General features: G+C 36.7%; 1 protein-coding gene and 2 pseudogenes across 16 annotated transcripts in view; 1 reads left to right on the top strand and 2 right to left on the bottom strand.

The window, feature by feature from the left end:
• TMEM116 (transmembrane protein 116) overlaps positions 1–20,740 on the top strand; it is a 238,315-nt gene that overhangs the window by 23,447 nt on the left and 194,128 nt on the right. For all 14 annotated transcript variants that reach the window (XR_014234084.1, XR_014234085.1, XR_014234086.1 and 11 more), the window contains exon 4: positions 3,016–3,147. Coding sequence is in view for 5 of the 14 variants with exons in the window: in XM_082353709.1 (XP_082209835.1) it covers positions 3,016–3,147 (132 nt within the window). In the remaining 9 variants the exon portion in view is untranslated. The remainder of the gene's footprint in view (positions 1–3,015; positions 3,148–20,740) is intronic.
• Positions 1–20,740, bottom strand: part of LOC309610613 (disintegrin and metalloproteinase domain-containing protein 1a pseudogene) — a 152,972-nt pseudogene that overhangs the window by 18,552 nt on the left and 113,680 nt on the right. The gene's annotated exons all lie outside the window — the stretch shown is intronic.
• On the bottom strand, positions 3,160–14,604 carry LOC309610630 (ferritin light chain pseudogene; annotated as a pseudogene). Its single transcript has one exon. The product of its transcript is annotated as a ferritin light chain pseudogene (transcript).

Raw genomic sequence — 20,740 nt, 5'->3', positions numbered from 1 at the left:
AGTGTATGAAATGTCCTATTGCTTCATGTTCCCATTAATATTTGATAGTCAGACTTTAAAAATTTTTGCCATGGGTGTGTAATTTTCATCTCATTGTAGATTGATTGATTGATTGACTTTTGGTCTCCTTATAGCTTTAATTTTTTAATTTCCTTGATTACTAATGGGGTCAGGCATATTTTCACATTTTTACAGCCATTTGGATTTCTTTTCTTAAGTACCTGTTCAAATCTTTTGTCCATTTTTTTCTATTGTTTTTTCTTATTGCTTTGTAAGAGTTTTTGTTTGCTTTGTTTTTTTAAAATAAATTTTATTTATTTATTTATTTTTGACTGCGTTGGGTCTTCGTTGCTGCCCGTGGCCTTTCTCTAGTTGCGGTGAGCGGGGGCTACTCTTCACTGTGATGCACGTGCTTCTCATTGCAGTGGCTTCTCTTGTTGCGGAGCGTATGCTCTAGGTGTGCGGGCTTCAGTAATTGTGGCACGTGGGTTCAGTAGTTGTGGCTCATGGACTCTAGAGCACAGGCTCAGTAGTTGTGGCACACGGGCTTAGTTGCTCTGCGGCATGTGGGATCTTCCCGGAACAGGGCTCGAACCCATGTCCCCTGCGTTGACAGGCAGATTCTTAACCACTGGACCACCAGGGAAGTCCATGCTTTGTTTTTAATATTGTTTGGGTACTGGTCCTTTGTTAGTCATATGTGTTACAAATATCTTCTCCCACTTTGTGGCATGTCTTTTCACTTTCTTTACGGTGTCTTTTGACACAGACATTTTTCATTTGAATGTGGGCAAATTTTTCAACTATTTCTTTTTAGATCTTTTTGTGTTTTGCTTGGGAAAAACTTTCCCTAACCAGTAATTAAAGATATTATCCTATATTATCTTAAAAAAAAACCTTTATAAATTTTGTCTTTCATATTTAGGTCTTTAAACTAGTTGGTACCGATTTTTGAGCGTGTGAGGCAGAAAGTAGGGGCCCAATTGAATTTTTATCCATATGGATATCCAGTTGTTCTAGTATCACATTTTGAAAAGACTGTTCTTTCTCCATTCATCTAAAAAGCCACCTCTATCATATATCAAAAGTTTAGGGCTTCCCTGGTGGTGCAGTGGTTGAGAATCTGCCTGCCAATGCAGGGGTAAACGGGTTCGAGCCCTGGTCTGGGAAGATCCCACATGCCGCGGAGCAACTGGGCCCGTGAGCCACAACTACTGAGCCTGCGCATCTGGAGCCTATGCTCCGCAACAAGAGAGGCCACGATAGTGAGAGGCCCGCGCACCGCAATGAAGAATGGCCCCCGCTTGCCGCAACTAGAGAAAGCCCTCGCACAGAAACGAAGACCCAACACAGCCAAAAATAAATAAATTAAAAAAAAAAAAAGTTTATAGGGGCTTCCCTGGTGGTGCAGTGGTTAAGAATCCACCTGCCAATGCAGGGGACATGGGTTCGAGCCCTGGTCTGGGAAGATCCCACGTGCCATGGAGCAACTAAGCCTGTTCGCCACAACTACTAAGCCTGCGCTCTAGAGCTTGTGAGCCACAACTACTGAGCCCACGTGCCACAACCACTGAAGCCCACCTGCCTAGAGCCCATGCTCCGCAACAAGAAAAGCCACCACAATGAGAAGCATGCGCACTGCGATGAAGAGTAGCCCCTACTTGCTGCAACTAGAGAAAGCCCACGTGCAGCAATGAAGACCCAATGCAGCCAAAAATAAATAAATAAATAAATAAACTTATTTTTTTTAAAAACGTTTATATATATATTCTTAGGCTTGTTTTGGGCTCTCTATTCTGTTCCATTGGTCTATTTGTCCATCTCTGGGCTAGTACCACTGCATCTGCTTTATATTGTGTCCAGCTTTATATTGTTTTGGTATGTGTAGGACAAGTCCTCCTTCTCCTTTTTCTTCGAGTGTCATAGTTAACTTGATATTTTGTATTTCAGTATCAGATTTAGAGCCAACTTTGTCAAATTCCACAAGAAGATATGTTGACACATAATTGAGATTGCATTTAATCTGTGTACCAATTTAAGGAGAACTGACATTTTCATAACATTGGCTCTTACAGTCCATGAGCATGGTATATTTCTTCACCTTAGATCTTTGATGTCTTTCAATAAACATATTATAATTTTCTCTACAGAAGGGCCAAAACTATTTTCAGGAAAGTGGGAGTGGGGGGGCCAAAAGAAGGATACTAGAAAATGAGAAAGACAGACTTAAGCAATGTAGATAGAAATTGAAAGACAACATATACAATTCATGCTGATATTTTTCTCCACCTTGACTTTCATTGATATGAAAACCTGTAAAATGAATAAGGTCTTAGGATCTAGTACATAACGTGATAATAATTGATACCACTATTGTACAATTGAAATTTGCTCAGAGAATAGAACGTACATGTTCTCACACACATATGCAAAAAGGTAAATATGTGAGGTGATGGATGTGCTCATTAACTTGAGGGAAATCCTTTCACAATGTATATGTACATCAAATCATCACATATACTTTACCTTGCAGCTTTATTTGTCAATTATACTTCAATAAAGAAAAAAAGAAAAATGCAAGTTAAACTCTGTGAAGATTAAAAAAAAGCCTGTTTTCATTTTCTTTGAGTTCTCAACCATATCCTAAAACACTCAGGTGATAATCTCATTACTTATTGTTAGAAGATGTTGGCTGTGCAGCTAGAGCACTTAAAATTTCCCATTTGTGGTATGTCTCCATCACAAAATTTCTCATCTTTTCTCTCTTTCCTTGAGGAAGAAGTTCCAATGCTAATACATCCATGAGTACTCTGGTTCCAGAACAGTTGGGATAGTTGTGATTACAGATTACTTCCTACCTGGAGTATTCCTTTATATTCCCCAGTCAACCAATAGCAGAGGCCCCAGAAAAATTATGCCCAGTTTTCTACTGGAAGGGTAAAACATAAAAGTAATTAATTGTTACATTCTCCTGTCTATATCATTTTTGAAATTATGAATTTTATTGCTTTACAGATAAGGCCACTCGTTTATCTGAGCTTCTCTGACCTCCTCCTGGGGATATACTGGCTCATTGAGGCACTTCTCTATGGAACTTCAGCAGCCAATAAGGACATTGTCTGCTATAACTTGCAAGCAGTTGGACAGGTGAGTGCTACTAGATTGTGATAGTACCTTGTATGAAAGGCACACGCTGATTTAAATAAGAAGCGAAGATAATCCATCCTGGGAAGCAGGACCCTTTTGTTTATTGTTACACTTTGAAACAATAGCTTTTATTGTTTTTCCCCATTAAAAAACTACTTATTTATTACAGAATATTTGGGAAATTCAGAGAAGCAGAAAGATAATTAAAATCACCCAGATATAATCATTCTTTAATATTTTATGTATATTATATATTTCCAATCTTCTCTGTAGGTATATGCATTTTAGAACAAATAAAACAACACATTAATACCTTTTGTAATCTGCTTTTATTATTCAAAATAGTGTGACCATATTTCCATGTAATGGAATATATTTCTACATCTTTTGAGATTATTGCATGTTTTTTATTACATTAATAAACATTAACTTTTGGAAATACTACATATGATTATATATGAGTTATATGTCTTTCATAGATTTTATCAATGGATTAACCCACATAGTACCATCAGTATATAATGTTTCTGAGACTTGGGATGTGAAAAAAGTAGAGGTTAATATGCAGTCTGTACTCACTGCTGGATGCTTCCTCTGGGATTTGTTACTAGAGGGGAAATTTGTTTCAATTTAGTAGGAAAATACTAATATGTAATTAGTGGTATGAAATCCATGTACTAATAATGTTACCTATCTTATATAAATTTATTTTTTTTTAAACACGTGTGTGGGTTTTTAAAAATTATTTATTTATTTATTTTGGCATTGGGTCTTCATTGCTGCGTGCAGGATTTCTTTAGCTGTGTCGAGTGGGGGCTACTCTTCGTTGTGGTGTGCAGGCTTCTCATTGCTATGGCTTCTCTTGTTGCGGAGACAGGCTCTAGGTGCATGGGCTTCAGTAGTTGTGGTATGCAGGCTCAGTAGTTGTGGCACACGGGCTTAGTTGCTCCGTGGCATGTGGGATCTTCCCGGACCAGGGCTCGAACCCGTGTCCCCTGCATTGGCAGGCAGATTCTTAACCACTGTGCCACCAGGGAAGTCCCTCATATAAATTTAAATATCTTAGAGACATACTTTACTCAATCCTGATAATAACCTCATAAATTAAATAGAGTTAAGGCTGTATTGTTTTCTCAGATAATAATAAAAAACAATATTGTATCTGAATAATAATATTATAGTCTTGGAAGTAAAAAAAAAAAATCTGCATTGGAATCTTGGACCTGATTAACTTGGTAACCTTACGCAAGTACTTAATCTTTCTGAACTTCAGTCTCCTAAATCTGTAAAATAGTCATTAATAATATTTACCTTGTGCTTACCACAGATGTGAGTAATGTTACTTTATTTTTTTGAACTTTATTGAGCTATATATTCAATAAACTACATGTATTTAAAGTGTACATTTTTTACGTATGTATGAAATCATCACCACAATCAAGATAATAAACATTCCTATTTCTATCACCCCCCCTCCCCAAATTATTTCAAGTATTTTTTCCTTTACTTCATAGACTGGATGCATTGTAATAGTTGTTTTTAAAAATATTGGTTGGATGTTTCCAATATCTGGCTCATTTCTAAATTGGTCTTCTCCCATGAGAATGAGTGACATCTTTCTGTCCTTTGTATATAGAATGTAATTTTTGTCTCATCATCTTTAGGCAGTGGTTCAAATCTTAGTCTAATTCTCTAAGCCTTGGCTATGCTGGTTTGGGACTGTCATGTGCATGCATGGTGCAGGGGTTAGGCTGGGACTTGTATGGAATTACACACAGAATTAGGGCATCTTCTTTTCTGGCTCTATCATTTCTGGGATTCCCCCCACACTTTCCTGCCTGAAGAAAGCCCTTCTCTAGTTTCTATAGGCTAAAAGATGGGATTTTATTAGCGTTTTAGGTGCCTACATTGAGCAACATCTCGATTGGGGTACACACTTGAGGCAAAACTGTGAGAGAGAAAAAGAGAAAAAGTTTGGGAAACTTATTTCTTGCAGTTCACTTCTCCACATTTGACTCCCTTCTGTAATCCACTTGCTTTTTTTTTACTTTTCAGAGTCCTCAAGTAGTTGATTTTTATATTTTTTCCAGAGTTTTTGTTTGTAATCAGTGGGAGGGATGGGCTGTAGAGTGCTTAAACACAGTAGCTTATTTATTTAGTTAGTCAGTTAATTTTAGTTTTTAAAATTGTGGTAAAATACGTGTAACATAAAATTTACCATTTTAACCACTAAAAATTTTAAAGTTGTGGTAAAAATACATAACATAAAATTTAATGTCTTAGCCATGTTTAAGTGTACAGTTCAGCAGCATACATTCACATTGTTGTGCAACTATTCACTGTTCACCTTCAGAAATTTTTATTATCCCAAACTGAAAAACTCTGTATCCTTTAAACAATACCTCTCCATTTCTCCTACTTTCCAGCCTCTGGTAACCACCATTCTACTTTCTGTCTCTATGAATTTGACTACTCTAGGTACCTCATATCAGTAAAATAATACAGTATTTGACCTTTTGTGTCTAGCTTGTTTCACTGAGCTTAATGTCTTCAAGGTTCATCCATGTTGTAGCATGTGTCAGAATTTTTTTTTTTAATTAAGGTGTTGATTTATAATATTATATTAGTTTCAGGTGTACAACATAGTGATTCAATTTTTAATAGATTACACTGTTTAAAATTATTATAAAATATTCTATATTTTATAATATTCTCTGTGCTTTATAATATATCCTTGTATCTTATTTATTTTATACATAGTAGCTTGTACCTCCTAATCCTCTACCTGTTTCTTGCCCCTCCCCCATCCTTCTTCCCACTGGCAGCCACTTGTTTATTAGGTATATCTGTGAATCAGTTTCTGTTTTGTTATATTTATTTGTTTTATTTTTTAGATATCCACATATAGGTAATAACATACAGTATTTGTCTTTCTCTGACTCATTTCACTAAGCATAATACTCTCCTGTTCCATCCATGTTGTTGCAAATGGCAAAATTTCATTCTTTTTTATGGCTGAGTAATTCCATTGTATATATGTACCACATATTTTGTATCCATTCATCTGTTGATGGACAATTAGGTTTCTACCATATCTTGGCTATTTTAAATAATGCTGCTATGAAGATTGGGGTGCCTATCTTTTCAAATTAGTGTTTTCTTTTTCTTGGATATATACTCAGGAGTGAAATTGCTGGATCATATGGTAGTTGTATTTTTAGTTTTTTGAGGAAGCTCCATACTGGTTTCCAGAATGACTGAGTCAGCTTACATTCCCAAGAACAGTGTACTAGGGTTCCCTTTTCTCCACATCCATAACAACATTTGTTATTTTGTGGTCATTTTGGTGACAGCCATTCTGACAGGTGTGAGGCAGATCTCATTGTGGTTTTTATTTGCATTATCCTGATAATTAGCAGTGTTGAACATTTTTTTGTGTACCTGTTGGCCATCTGTATGTCTTCTTTGGAAAAATGTCTATTCAGGTCTTCTGCCCATTTTTAAATTTGGTTGTTTGGTTTTTTGATATTGAGTTGTTTGAGCTGTTTATATATTTTGGATATTAACTCCTTATCAGACATATCATTTGCAAATATTTTCTCCTATTCCATACGTTGTCTTTTCATTTTGTCAGTGGTTTTCTTTGTTATGCAAAAGCTTTCAAGTTTAATTAGGTCTCATTTGTTAATTTTGCCTTTGTTTCCTTTGCATGAGGAGACTGATCCCCAAAAATGTTGCTATGTCAGAGAGCGTTCTGTGTATGTTTTCTTCTAAGAGTTTTATGGTCTCCTGTCTTACACTTAGGTCTTTGATCCATTTTGAGTTTATTTTTGTATACGGTGTGATGAGATGTTCTAATATCATTCTTTTACACATAGCTGTCCAGTTTTCCCAGCACCACTTATTGAAGTGTCTTTTCCCATTGTATATTTTTGCCCCTTTTGACAGATTAATTGACCATAAATGTGTGGGTTAATTTCTGGGCTCACTGTTCTGTTCCATTGATCTATGTGCTTGTTTTTGTGCCAGTACCATACTGTTTTGATGACTGTAGCTTTGTAGTATAGTCTGAAGTCAGGGAATGTGATACCTCCAGCTTTGTTATTTTTTCTCAAGTTTGCTTCAGCTATTCGGGGTCATGTGTGGTTCCATATAAATTTTAGGATTATTCGTTCTCATTCTGTGAAAAATGTCATGAATATTTTGATAGGGATTGCATTGAATCTGTAGATTGCTTTGGATACTATGGACATTTTAACAATATTAATTCTTCCAATCCATGAACATGGTGTGTCTTTCCACTTCTTTGTATCATCTAAAATTTCCTTCATCAACGTTTTGTAGTTTTAAGAATATAGGTTTTTCACCTTCTTTTTTAAGTTTATTTCTAGGTATTTTATTCTTTTTGATGCTATTTTAAATGGAATTGGTTTTTTTTTTTTTGCTTTCTCTTTCTGATAGTTCTTTATTAGTGTATAGAAAACAACAGATTTCTCTATATCAATCTTGTGTCCTGCAACTTTACTGAATTCATTGATGAGTTCTAACAGTTTTTTGGTGGAGACTTTAGGGTTTTGTATATGTAGTATCATGTCATCTGCAAATAGTGACAGTTTTACTTCTTCCCTTCTAATTTGGAAGCCTTTTATTTCTTTTTCTTGTCTGATTGTTGTGGCTAGGACTTCTAATACTATGTTGAATAAAAGTGGTGAGAGTGGGCATCCTACTCTTGTTCTTGATCTTCAAGGACATGCTTTCAGCTTTTCACTGTTGAGTATAACGTTAGCTATGGGCTTGCCATATATGGACTTCATATATTGAGGTACGTTCTCTCTATACCCAATTTGTGGAGAGTTTTTATCATAAATAGATGTTGAATTTTGTCAGAAGCTTTTTCTGCATCTATTGAGATCATCATATGATTTTTATTCTTCTATTTGTTAGTGTGGTGTACCACATTGACTGATTTGTGGATTTTAAACCATTCTTGCATTCAGGAATAAATTCCACTTGATCATGGTATATGATCCTTTTTCTGTATTGTTGAATTTGGTTTGCTAATATTTTGTTTAGGATTTTTGCATCTATATTCATCAGAGATATTAGCCCATAATTTTCCTTTTTTTGTAGTTTGTGTAGTTTTGGTATCAGGGTAATGGTGGCCTCATAGAATGAATTTGGGAGTGTTCCCTTCAATTTTTTGCAACAGTTTGAAAGTGATAGGTATTATGTCTTCTTTATATATTTGGTAGAATTCCCTTGTGAATCCATTTGTTCCTGGACTTTCTTTTGCTGGGAGTTTTTGGATTACTGATTCAATTTCACTACTATTGATCAATCTATTTAGGTAATCCGTTTCTTCTTGATTCAGTCTTGGAAGATTGTATGTTTCTAGGAATTTACCCATTTCTTCTCAATTGTCCAATGTGTTGGCATATAACTGTTTGTAGTATTCTTTTATTATTTTTTTTAGGCTTCTGTGATATGAGTTGTAATTTCTCCTCTTTCATTTCTTATTTTGCTTATTTGGGTCCTCTCTCTCTCTTCGTTAATGAGCCTGGTTATAGGCCTATTGGTTTTGTTTATCCTTTCAAAAAAACAGCTCTTGGTTGCATTGATGTTTTCTATTTTTTCTTTTTGCTCTATCATTTATGATATCCTCTTTGATCTTTATTATTTCCTTCCTTCTGCAGACTTTGGGTTTTGTTTGTTCTTATTTTTCTAATGCCATTAGATGGTAGTTTAGGTTATTTATTTGAGATTTTTCTTCTTTCTTGAGGTAGGCCCGTATCAATATAAATTTCCCTCTTAGAACTACTTTTTTGCCTTTTGTAGATTTTGGAATTTGTATTTTTATTTTCATTTGTCTTGAGGTATTTTCTTTCTTCCTTGATTTCTTCATTGACCCAATTGTTTTTTAGTAGCATGTTCTTCAGTCTCCATGTGTTTGTGTTTTTCCCATTTGTATTCCTATAATTGATTTCTAGTTCTGTATCATTCTGTTCAGAAAAACTGCTTGATATAATTTCTTTTTTCTTTTTAATATTTATTTATTTATTTTGGCTGTGTCGGGTCTTAGTTCTGGCATGTGGGATCTTCGTTGCAGCATGTGGAATCTTTCATTGCAGCACACAGGCTCTTCATTGAGGTGCCTGGGCTTCTCTAGTTGTGGCACATGGGCTTCTCTCACTAGTTGTGGTGCATGGGCTCCAGAGCACACAGGCTCAGTAGTTGTGGCATGTGGGCTTAGTTGCCCCATGGCATGTTCAATCTTAGTTCCCCGACCAGGGATCAAACCTACATCCCCTGCATTGGAAGGCGGATTCTTAACCACTGGACCACCAGGGAAGTCCTAATTTCTGTACTCTTAAATTTGTTGAGACTTGTTTTGTGGCCTAGCATGTGATCTATCCTGGAGAACGTTCCTTGTGCACTGAGATGCCTGAGAGCCACACAGTGAGGTTATGGGTAGAGAGAAAGCATGGACTTTGGGCTCTACTTTTGCTAGTGTTTGAGGTTAGAGTGTCTAGGGTTTTGAGGGTTTACTCTTTACTGGCTAATTTACAGCCTAAGAGTAGGAATTAGGGTAAGGGAAGGGAGAAGTGGATCACTCAGTTGTCAGTTAATCTAGGTTACTCAGGACTTTCTGAAAGAGAGACCTTTGTGAGTGGGGATAGCCTAAATCCTTATCTGGTTGTTTTTCTAGTAGCTGTGTCTTACAGCTGGCAATATGTTTGAGATAGATGTCTTTTTTTTTCCTGTTATAAACCTGTTTATTATAGTTTTCTTAAACATTTTACTACATGCATTACAGAATGGGTATTGCTTCTAATCATTGTAATAACATTGTGCTGAACTCAGTAAGTAAGCTCTGTTAGAAGCATCTTTATTACAAGTCTTCTTAACCACTTCACTAAATGCATTAATGGAATGTATATCCTTTACATTTCACTGCATGAACACTGTGCTGAATGCAGCTTTCAAGTAGCTCTGTTAGTAACATCTTTTTTTTTTTTAAAGTTTTATTGATTGATTGATTGATTGCTATGTTGGGTCTTCGTTTCTGTGCTAGGGCTTTCTCTAGTTGCGGCAAGCGGGGGCCACTCTTCATCACGGTGCACGGGCCTCTCACTATTGTGGCCTCTCTTGTTGCGGAGCACAGGCTCCAGACGCGCAGGCTCAGTAGTTGTGGCTCACGGGTCTAGTTGCTCCGCGGCATGTGGGATCTTCCCAGACCAGGGCGCGAACCCGTGTCCCCTGCATTAGCAGGCAGATTCTCAACCACTGCGCCACCAGGGAAGCCCTGTTAGTAACATCTTTATTACAAGTGACACTGAATGGATATCACTTCCATTTACTAAAATAACACTGTACTGAATGCAGCTTACAAGTAGCTTTGTTTGAAACATATTTATTACAAGTCTTTTGTAATGAATGCCTTCCTTGGCAATCAAAAAGCTTAATGTCAGATACTTACACAATAATAATGTGATTTATTTCCAGAAAACATACTTTGTATGCTTTTGAAATTATTAAGACTTATTTTATGACCCAGAATATGATCCATCTTGACAAGTGTTCTGTATGCAATTGAAAAAAAATGTGTTCTAAATGTTGATCATGTCAAATTGGTTGACAGTGTTGTTCAAGTCTACTAAATTCTTGCCAATTTTCTGTCTACTTATTGTATTCATTAGTAAGTGAGAGATATTGATATCTCTGACAATAATTGTGGATTTTTCTATTTCTCCTTATAGTTCTATTAGTTTTTACTTCATGTATTTTGAAATTCTATTATAAGGGGCATAAAAATTTAGCATTTTTATGTCCTCTTCATTAAGTGAACCAGTTACTATTATGAAATGACCTGGTTTATCCTTGGTAATATTCTTTGCTCTAAAATCTATTTTTCCTGATATTTATATAGCCATTTCAACTTTCTTTTGATTATTATTGGCATGCTTTATCTTTGTACTTCCTTTTATTTTAACTTAATTGTGTATTTATATTTAAAGTACATTTCTTGATACTTCGCTAGCGGTCCAGTGGTTAAGACTCCGTGCTTCCACTGCAGGGGGCATGGCTCGATCCCTGGTCAGGAAACTAAGATCCCACATACTGCATAGCCAAAAAAAGAAATAATAATAATAATAATAAAACAAGAGCTTAATAGTTTCTTTTAAAAAAAAATGAAGTGCATTTCTTGTAGGTAGCATATATTTAGGTCTTACTGTCTTATCCAGTCTGACAATGCTGTCTTTTTTTTTTGGCTGCGCCACGCAGCTTGCAGCATCTTAGTTCCCTGACCAGAAATTGAACCTGGCCCTGGAATTGAAAGCGTGGAGTCCTATCCACTGGACTGCCAGGGAATTCTCAATGCTGTCTTTTAATTGTGGTGTTTAGACCAGTTACATTTAATTTGATTGTATTGTGGCATTTGAATCTGTCATTTTGCTGTTTGTTTTCTATTTGTTCTGTCTGTTCGTTGTTCCTGTTTCCTTCTTTTTTCTGCCCTCATTTGGATTTATATACTATATTTTATTATTACCTTTTATCTCCTCTGTTGGTTTATTAGCTAAAACTCTTTGTTGTGTTACTTTAGAGGTTATGTTGCATGGTTCATAGTATACATTTTAACTTATCACAGTTTGACTTCAAGTAATACTGTATTTCTTCACATACATGTGAAGGATGAGAATCTTACAACAGAATTCTGCCATTTCTCCCTTCCTGGACTTTACGCTATTGTTGTCATGCATTTTTCTTTTATATATATCAGAAAGCCCACAGTACATTGTTATTTTTTTTTGCTCAAACTGTTAATTGATATTAAGAGATTAAATAATAAGAAAAAATCTTTTATACTAACCCTTCTGGTGTTTTTCATTCTTTTGTGTAAATCCAGATTTCCATCTGGTGTCATTTTTCCTCTGCCTGAAGCACATTATTTAACATTTCTTGTACTGTGGATCTGCTTTTGGATGTTTGAAAATGTCTTTATTTCACCTTTGTTTTTGAGAGTATATTTGCTGAGTATATAATTCTAGATTGATAAAATTTAAGTCACAAAATTTGCTCCACGTCTTTTTGCTTGCACTGTTTCCATCAGCATATCTGGTATTATCCATATCTTTGTTCCTGTGTACATACCTTTTTTTAAAAACTGGCTGTGTTTTAAGATTTTTCTCTTAAAAATGAACAATTTGATTATGATGTGCCTTGATGTTATTTTCTTCATATTTTTTGTTTTGGAATTAATTAAGCTTTTGTATCTATGAGTTTATAATCATCATCAAATTTGGAAATTATTTGTCCATTATTTCTTCAAATAGTTTTTCTGTTCCACTCTTTTGCACCACTTCCACTCCTTTCAGGCCTCCTATTATCTATATTTTGGGCTACCTGAAACTTTCCCACAGTTCACTGATGCTTTTTTTGTGCAGTTTTTGGATTCTTTTTTCTCTGTTTTTCATTTTGGATATTTTCTATTGCTATGCCTTCAAGTTCACTAATCTTTTCTTCTGCAGTGTCTAATCTGTGTATTTAAAAAATCTCATCCATTTTAGTTTTTATATCTAACAGTTCAATTTAGTTCTTCTAGAGATATTTTCCATGTCTCAACTTATTAAAAATATACAATACAGTTATAATAACTGTTTTATTATCTTTTACTGCTAATTCTAACATCTGTTTCAGTTCTGGGTAGGTTTCAGTTGATTGATTATTCTCCTTAGTATGGGTCATGTTTTCCTTCCTCTTTGCATCCAATCTTTTATTGGATGCCAGAAATTGTGAATTTTATCTTTTTGGGTATGAGATATTTCTCTGTTTCTATAACAAATCTTGAATTTTTTTCTTTGATGCAGTTGAGTTACTTTGAAATAGTTTGAATCTTTCAGGTCTTGCTTTTATGATTTTTTTACATGGGTCTGGAGCAATGCTCAGTCTCAGGCTAATTATTTCTCACTATTGAGGCAAGACCTTCCTGAGTACTCTGCCCTGTGCTCTGTTAAATTTTTTGAATCTTGGTTGTGGAAACAGGCACTATTCTTTTTTTTTTTTTTTCTGCAAAAAGCTTTATTGTTTCCATTTGGTCCAAGGCATGGGAGAGGGCTCCGGGGTGGTTAAAAAGCTGCCTAGTGGGTGCAGAGAGGGACTTCAGGCAGAAGCCCTGACACCAGAGGGGCTCCTCAAAGTCCGCTGGACTCTGGAGGCTCCTAGTCGTGCTTGAGGGTGAACCTTTCAAAGAGATACTCGCCCAGCCCAGCTGGGGACCAGCCAGCCTGTGGAGGTTGGCTAGGTGGTCACCCATCTTCTTGATGAGTTTCAACTCCTCGTCTAGGAAGTGGCTCTCCAGGAAGTCACAGAGGTGGGGGTCTGTGTGGGCAGAACTCAGGGCATGCAGATCCAAAAGGGCCTGGCTCAGGTTCTTCTTTATGAGAATGGTGGCTTCCATAGCATCCTGGGTTTTACCCCACTCATCTTGAGATGGCTTCTATACTTCCTGGAAGAGGGCGTAGCTGCCGCACTTGTTTTGCATTTTCAAGAGACACTTGGCGCCTTCCCGCTTCTCCTCGGCCAATTCTCAGAAAAGGTGGCCCATACCCTCCAAAGCCACATCATCGCAGCTGAAATAGAAGCCCAGAGAGAGGAAGGTATAGGAGGCCTGCAGATGCATGCTGACAGGGCGGTTGACAGTGGCCTCCACCTCAGTGGAATAATTCTGATGAATCTGGGAGCTCATCGTTGATCGGTAATAAGGAGTTAAGCTCAAAAAATGGTGTTGGCTGGTTCTGAGGATAGCTGAGTGGCTGATCCTGAAGGTTGCAACTGGAAAAAAGTTGGAGGGTGGTCATAGGCTGGCTCAAGGGGCATCCCTGGGTCTGTTCTGTCCAAACACTGTTGAAGCAAGAGACAGATCTGCGGGACTTCCGAGCACACGGCCAGACAGGCACTATTCTTAGCCTTATGTGATCTCTAGATACCATTCTCTCTATTTCTTTTAGATGGTTCTTTCCCCAGCTTTGGGTAGTTTCCTTATGCAAGCACACCAATCAGTAGTTGGTTGAATACTCCAGGAGGACCCTCTGCAAATCTCTAGGGTTCTCTGAGCATCTCTTTCCTCTCTGGCACTCTGTTCTATAAACACTAGCTGCCTTGGTCTCCCTGGATTCTCTGGTCTGTCTCCTCAACTCAGAGTCTGCCATGTTCTGCCTCAGTTTCCTCTTCCTATACTGCAGCATGGAAATTCTCTCTAGGAGGTAAGCTGAGGAGATTGTATGGTTCATGTTATGTTTCCCATGTTTCAGAGATCACTGTCCTCTGTTATCTGATATCTAGTGTCTTGAAAACCATTGTTTTAAATGTTTTGTCAGGGTTTTTTTGTTTGTCAGAAAGGTAAATCCAGTTCTTGTCACTCCATCTTGGCCAGAAGTGGAAGTCCTAGTTTGTTTTTGTGAAGTTCATAAAGTGTATTTTTTTTTAATTTTTTATTTATTATTTATTTATTATTTTTTAATTTTTGACTGTGTTGGGCCTTCGTTTCTGTGCGAGGGCTTTCTCCAGTTGCGGCGAGTGGGGGCCACTCTTCATCGTGGTGCGCGGGCCTCTCACTATCGCAGCCTCTCTTGCTGCGGAGCAGAGGCTTCAGACGCTCAGGCTCAGTAGTTGTGGCTCACGGGCCCAGTTGCTCCGCGGCATGTGGGATCTTCCCAGACCAGGGCTCGAACCCGTGTCCCCTGCATTGGCAGGCAGATTCTCAACCACTGCGCCACCAGGGAAGCCCCATAAAGTGTATTTTTTAACCACCTATGTGATGATCATTAGGCCAGGATTCATTGTGTTATTATTGTAATATCAAGTGTTTTTTAAATCACAGGTGCTTGGTACAAATGTCATAAATAAAGCTCAGGGACTGAGATTATGCTAAAAAACTTCAGCCTTTTGATATTCAGGGTTAACTTGGCAGACTCAGGAGAATATATTATATAAATAATTCTTAGTAAATGTCTAAATTATTCTTTAGAAAAGAAAAAAATGTCCAGATTCTTCCAAATTAAAGTAAAACTTTTAATATTCCCCATTGCATTTCCTCCTGATAAATTCTGCCAGTTTGGAGGGAAAAAAAATACTATTTAATGTGGCTCTTTTCTTTTTTGTTGTTGTTGTCCAATGTTCTCTCTTTTTTAAAAATTGAAGTATAGTTGATTGACAGTGTCGTGTTAATTTCTGCTGTACAGCAAAGTGATTCAGTTATACATGTATATACCTATTCTTTTTCGTATTCTTTTCCATTATGGTTTATTATAGGATATTGAATATACTTCCCTGTGCTATATAGTAGGACCTTGTTGTTTATCTATTTTGTATACAGTAGTTTGTATCTGCTATTCCCAAACTCCTAATTTATCCCTCCCCTACCCCCTTTCCCCTTTGGTAGCCATAAGTTTGTTTTCTATGTGTGTGAGTCTATTTCTCTTTCATAAATAAGTTCATTTGTGTCATTTTAGATTCCACACAAATGTGATATCATATGGTATTTGTTTTTCTCCTTCTGACTTACTTCATTTTGTAAGATAATCTCTACGTCTGTCCACGTTGCTGCCAATGGCATTATTTTATTCTTTTTTATGACTGAGTAGTATTCCATTGTGTATATATACCACATCTTCTTTATCCATTCATCTGTCGATGGACATTTAGGTTGCTTCCATGTCTTGGCTATTGTAAATAGTGTTGCTGTGAACATTTGGGTGCATGTATATTTTTGAATTAGAGTTTTGTCCAGATATATGCCCAGGAGTGGGATTGCTGGGTCATATGGTACTTCTATTTTTAGTTTTTTAAGGAACCACCATACTGTTTTCAATAGTGGCTGCACCAATGTATATTCCCACCAACAGTGTAGGAGGGTTCACTTTTCTCCGTACCCTCTCCAGTATTTGTTATTTGTTGACTGTTTAATGATGACCATTCTGATCTGTGTGAGGTGGTACCTCATTGTAGTTTTGATTTGCATTTCTCTAATAATTAGCAGTGTTGAGCGCATTTCCATGTGCCTGTTGGCCATCTGTGTGTCTTCTTTGGGGAAATGTCTATTTAGGTCTGCCCATTTTTTGAATGAGTTGTTTGGTATTTTGCTATTGAGTTGTATGAGCTGTTTGTATATTTTGGATTAATCCCTGGTCAGTCGCATCATTTGCAAATATTTTCTCCCATTCTGTGGGTTGTATTTTTATTATGTTTATGGTTTCCTTTGCTGTGCAAAAGCTTTTAAGTTTGATTAGGTCCCATTTGTTTATTTTTTGTTTTTATTTTTGTTGCCTTGGGAGACTGACCTAAGAAAACATTGTTACGATTTATGTCAGAGAATGTTTTGCCTGTGTTCTCTTCTAGGAGTTTTATGGTGTCATATCTGATATTTCAGTCTTTAAGACATTTTGAGTTTATTTTTGTGTAGGGGGTAAGGGAGTGTTCTAACTTCACTGATTTACATGTGGCTGTCTAGCTTTCCCAACACCACTGGCTGAATTATACACTCCATTGTATATTATTGCCTCCTTTGTTGAAGATTAATTGACTGTAGGTGTGTTGGTTTATTTCTGGGCTCTCTATTCTGTTCCATTGATCCATACATCTGTTTTTGTACCAGTACCACACTGTTTGTTTACTATAGCTTTGTAGTATTTTCTGAAGTCTGGAAGGGTTATGCCTCCAGCTTCATTCTTTTTCCTCAGTATTCCTTTGGCAATTCTGGGTCTTCTGTGGTTCTATAGAAATCTTAGGATTATTTGTTGTAGTTCTGTAAAAAATGTCATGGGTAATTTGATAGGGATTGCATTAAATCTGTAGATTGCTTTGGGTAGTATGGCCATTTTAACAATATTAGTTCTTCCAATCGAAGCACATGGGATATCTTTCTATTTCTGTGAATCATCTTCAATTTCCTTTATCAGTGTTTTATAATTCTCAGTATATAGGTCTTTCACCTCCTTGGTCAGGTTTATTCCTAGGTATTTTATTTTATTTTTTTGATGTGACTTTAAACGGGATTGTTTTCTTACTTTCTCTTTCTGATACTTCATTGCTTTTTTTTTTTAAACAGATGAACACTTTATTTATTTATTTATTTATGTCCACATGTTGCTTGTGGCATCTTAGTTCCCCGACCAGGGATTGAACCCAGGCCCTCAGCAGTGAAAGTGCAGAGTCCTAACCACTGGACTGCCAGGGAATTCCCGATACTTCATTGTTAGTGTAAAGAAATGCAACAGATTTCTGTATGTTAATCTTGTATCCTATACCAAGAGTTGCTTCTTCCTAGTCCTGAAAGTGGATTCAGTTTATCTCTCTGTTTGGCAAGGTTTCAGAACCTCATTTTTGATACTTTCCTATGGAGAGATATGTTTGATAAGGCAGAAACTTCTCTTGACAAGATAGGTTGACTGTGCTGATCTGTCGAGGCATTAGTGCCTCCTTCTCCCAAAATTTGTCAGAAGTTGCCTAGATGTTCTGTTCTAGATTTTTGGCTAGTTACAGGAAAGCCAGAGCTGGTCAGAGAGAATTAGCTCAATACAGCCACAGCACCCTTATGGCACTTCACTGAACTGGAACCGAAGAAATCAATCATTTACCAAAAGCTCACAGGCCCAAGAGAGCTGATGAGAAGATAAAATATGCTCCAACTGTATAATCCATTAGAAAAGAAATAGTAGAAAGTACACTGAATCAGAGATTAGGAAATCTTGGTCAATATCAAACCAGAACTGCATTGTATATAGTTCAACACCTCTTTTTTTTTTTTTTTTTTTTTTGCCGTGCCACATGGCTTGCGGGATCTCAGTTCCCTGACCAGGGATTGAATCCGGGCCACAGCAGTGAAAGCCAGGAATCCTAACCACTAGGACACCAGGGAACTCCCTCAACACCTCTTTTAAGAGTTAAGGTTCTAACCACCCAGTGAGACCTCTCTTGTCTCTGAAGTCTCTTTTTAAACTGAATATCACTGAAGCCTGAAACTTTCCAAGTCTGGCTTAAGTATAGTTTTCCACCAGCCCTAGGTAAACAGGCAGAGCCATTTTCTTTTTTTTTTTTAATTTTAATTTCATATTGGATTATAAGTGATTTACAATGTTGTGTTAGTTTCAGGTATACAGCAAAGTGATTCAGTTATACATATACACATATCTTTTTTTTTCAAATTCTTCTCCTGTCTGTCATACAGAGTGAAGTAAGTCAGAAAGAGAAAAACAAATATCATATGTTAATGCATATATGTGGAATCTAGAAAAATGGTACAGATTAACCTATTTGCAGGGCAGGAATAGAGACAGATGTAGAGAGTGGATGTGTGGACATGGCGGGGGGGGAATGGGGGGTGGGATGAATTGGGAGATTGGGATTGACATATATACACTACCGTGTGTAAAATAGATAGCTAGTGGGAACCTGCTCTATAACACAGGGAGCTCAGCTTGGTGCCTTGTGGAGACCTAGATGGGTGGGATAGGGGTGGGTGAGAGGGAGATCCAAGTGGGAGGGGATATATGTATACATATAGCTGATTCACTTCGTTGTACAGCAGAAACTAAGACAACATTGTAAAACAACTATACCCCAATTAAAAAAAATTATTTTCCCATATAGGTTATTACGGAGTATTGAGTAGAGTTCCCTTTATATATAGTAGTGTGTATATGTTAATCCCAACCTCCTAATTTTTCTCTCCCCCCATCTTTCCCCTTTGGTAAATCATAAGTTTATTTTCTAAGTCTGTGAGTCTGTTTCCGTTTTGCAAATAAGTTCATTTGTATCATTTTTATTTTTACATTCCATATATAACTGATATCATATGATATTTGTCTTTCTCTGTCTGACTTATTTCACTTAGTATGATAATCTCTAGGTCCATCCATGTTGCTGCAAATGGCATTATTTCATTCTTTTTTATGGCTGAGTAATATTCCATTATATATATGTACCACATCTTCTTTATCCATTCCTCTGTCAATGGACATTTAGGTTGCTTCCATGTCTTGGCTACTGTAAATAGTGCTGCAGTGAACATAGGGATGCATACATCTTTTGGAGGTTAATCTCTTGTCAGTCATTTCATTTGCAAATATTTTCTCACATTCTGTGTGTTGCCCTTCGTTTTATGATTTCCTTTGCTGTGGAAAGGATTTTAAGTTTAATTAGGCCCCATTTGTTTATTTTTGTTTTTATTTCCATTACTCTAGGAGATGGATTGAAAGATTTTGCTGCAATTTATGTCAAAGAGTGTTCTGCCTATGTTTTCCGCTAGGAGTTTTATAGTATCTGGTCTTGCCTTTAGGTCTTTAAACCATTTTGAGTTTATTTTTGTGTATGGTGTTAGAAAACGTTCTAATTTCATTCCCTTACAGTAGCTGTCCAGTTTTCCCAGCACCACTTATTGAAGAGACTGTCTTTCCTCCATTGTATATTCTTGCCTCCTTTGTCATAGATTAATTGACCATAGGTGTGTGGGTTTATTTCTGGGCTTTCTATTCTGTTCCATTGATCTGTAAGTCTGTCTTTGTGCCAGTACCATAGTGTTTTGGTTACTGTAGATTTATAGTATAGTCCTAAGTCAGGGAACCTGATTGCTCCAGCTCCGTTTTTCTTTCTCAAGATTGCTTTGGCTCCTCAGGGTCTTTTGTGTTTCCATACAAATTTTAAGATTTTTTTGTTCTAGATCTGCAAAACATGCCATTGGTAATTTGATAGGGATTGCATTGAATATGTAGATTGCTTTGGGTAGTATAGTCATTTTCACAAAATTGATTCCTCCAGTCCAAGAGCATGGTATATCTTTCCATCTGTTTGTGTCATCTTCGATTTCTTTCATCAGCATCTTATAGTTTTCAGAGACAGGTCTTTTGCCTCCTTAGTTAGGTTTATTCCTAGGTATTTTATTCTTTTTGATTCGATGGTAAATGGGATTATTTCCTTAATTTATCTTTCTGACCTTTCACTGTTAGTGTATAGAAATGCAACAGATTTCTGTGTATTAATTTTGTATCCTGCAACTTTACTGAATTCATTGATGAGCTCTAGTAGTTTTCTTGTAGCATCTTTAGGATTTTCTATGTATAGTATCATGTCATCTGCAAATAGTGACAGTTTTACTTCTTCTTTTCCAATTTGGATTCCTTTTCTTTCTTTTCCTTCTCTGATTGCCATGACTAGGACTTCCAAAACTATGTTGAATAAAAGTGGCAAGAGTGGACATCCTTGTCTTGTTCCTGATCTTAGAGGAAATGCTTTCAGCTTTTCACTGTTGCGTATGATGTTAGCTCTGGGTTTGTCACATATGGCCTTTGTTATGTTGAGTTATGCTCCCTCTATGCCCACTTTCTGGAGAGTTTTTATCATAAATTGATGTTGAATTTTGTCAAAAGCTTTTCCTGCATCTATTGAGATAATCATATGTTTTTTATTCTTCAACTTGTTAATGTGGTGTATCACATTGATTGATTTGAGAATACTGAAAAATCCTTGCACCCCTGGGATAAATCCCACTCGATCATGGTGTATGATCCTTTTATTGTATTGTTGGATTCGGATTGCTAGT

This window comes from Balaenoptera borealis (genome assembly GCF_965194805.1).
Source record: "Balaenoptera borealis genome assembly, chromosome: 14".
NCBI lineage: Eukaryota > Metazoa > Chordata > Mammalia > Artiodactyla > Balaenopteridae > Balaenoptera > Balaenoptera borealis.
This window is presented reverse-complemented; position numbering and strand designations above follow the sequence as displayed.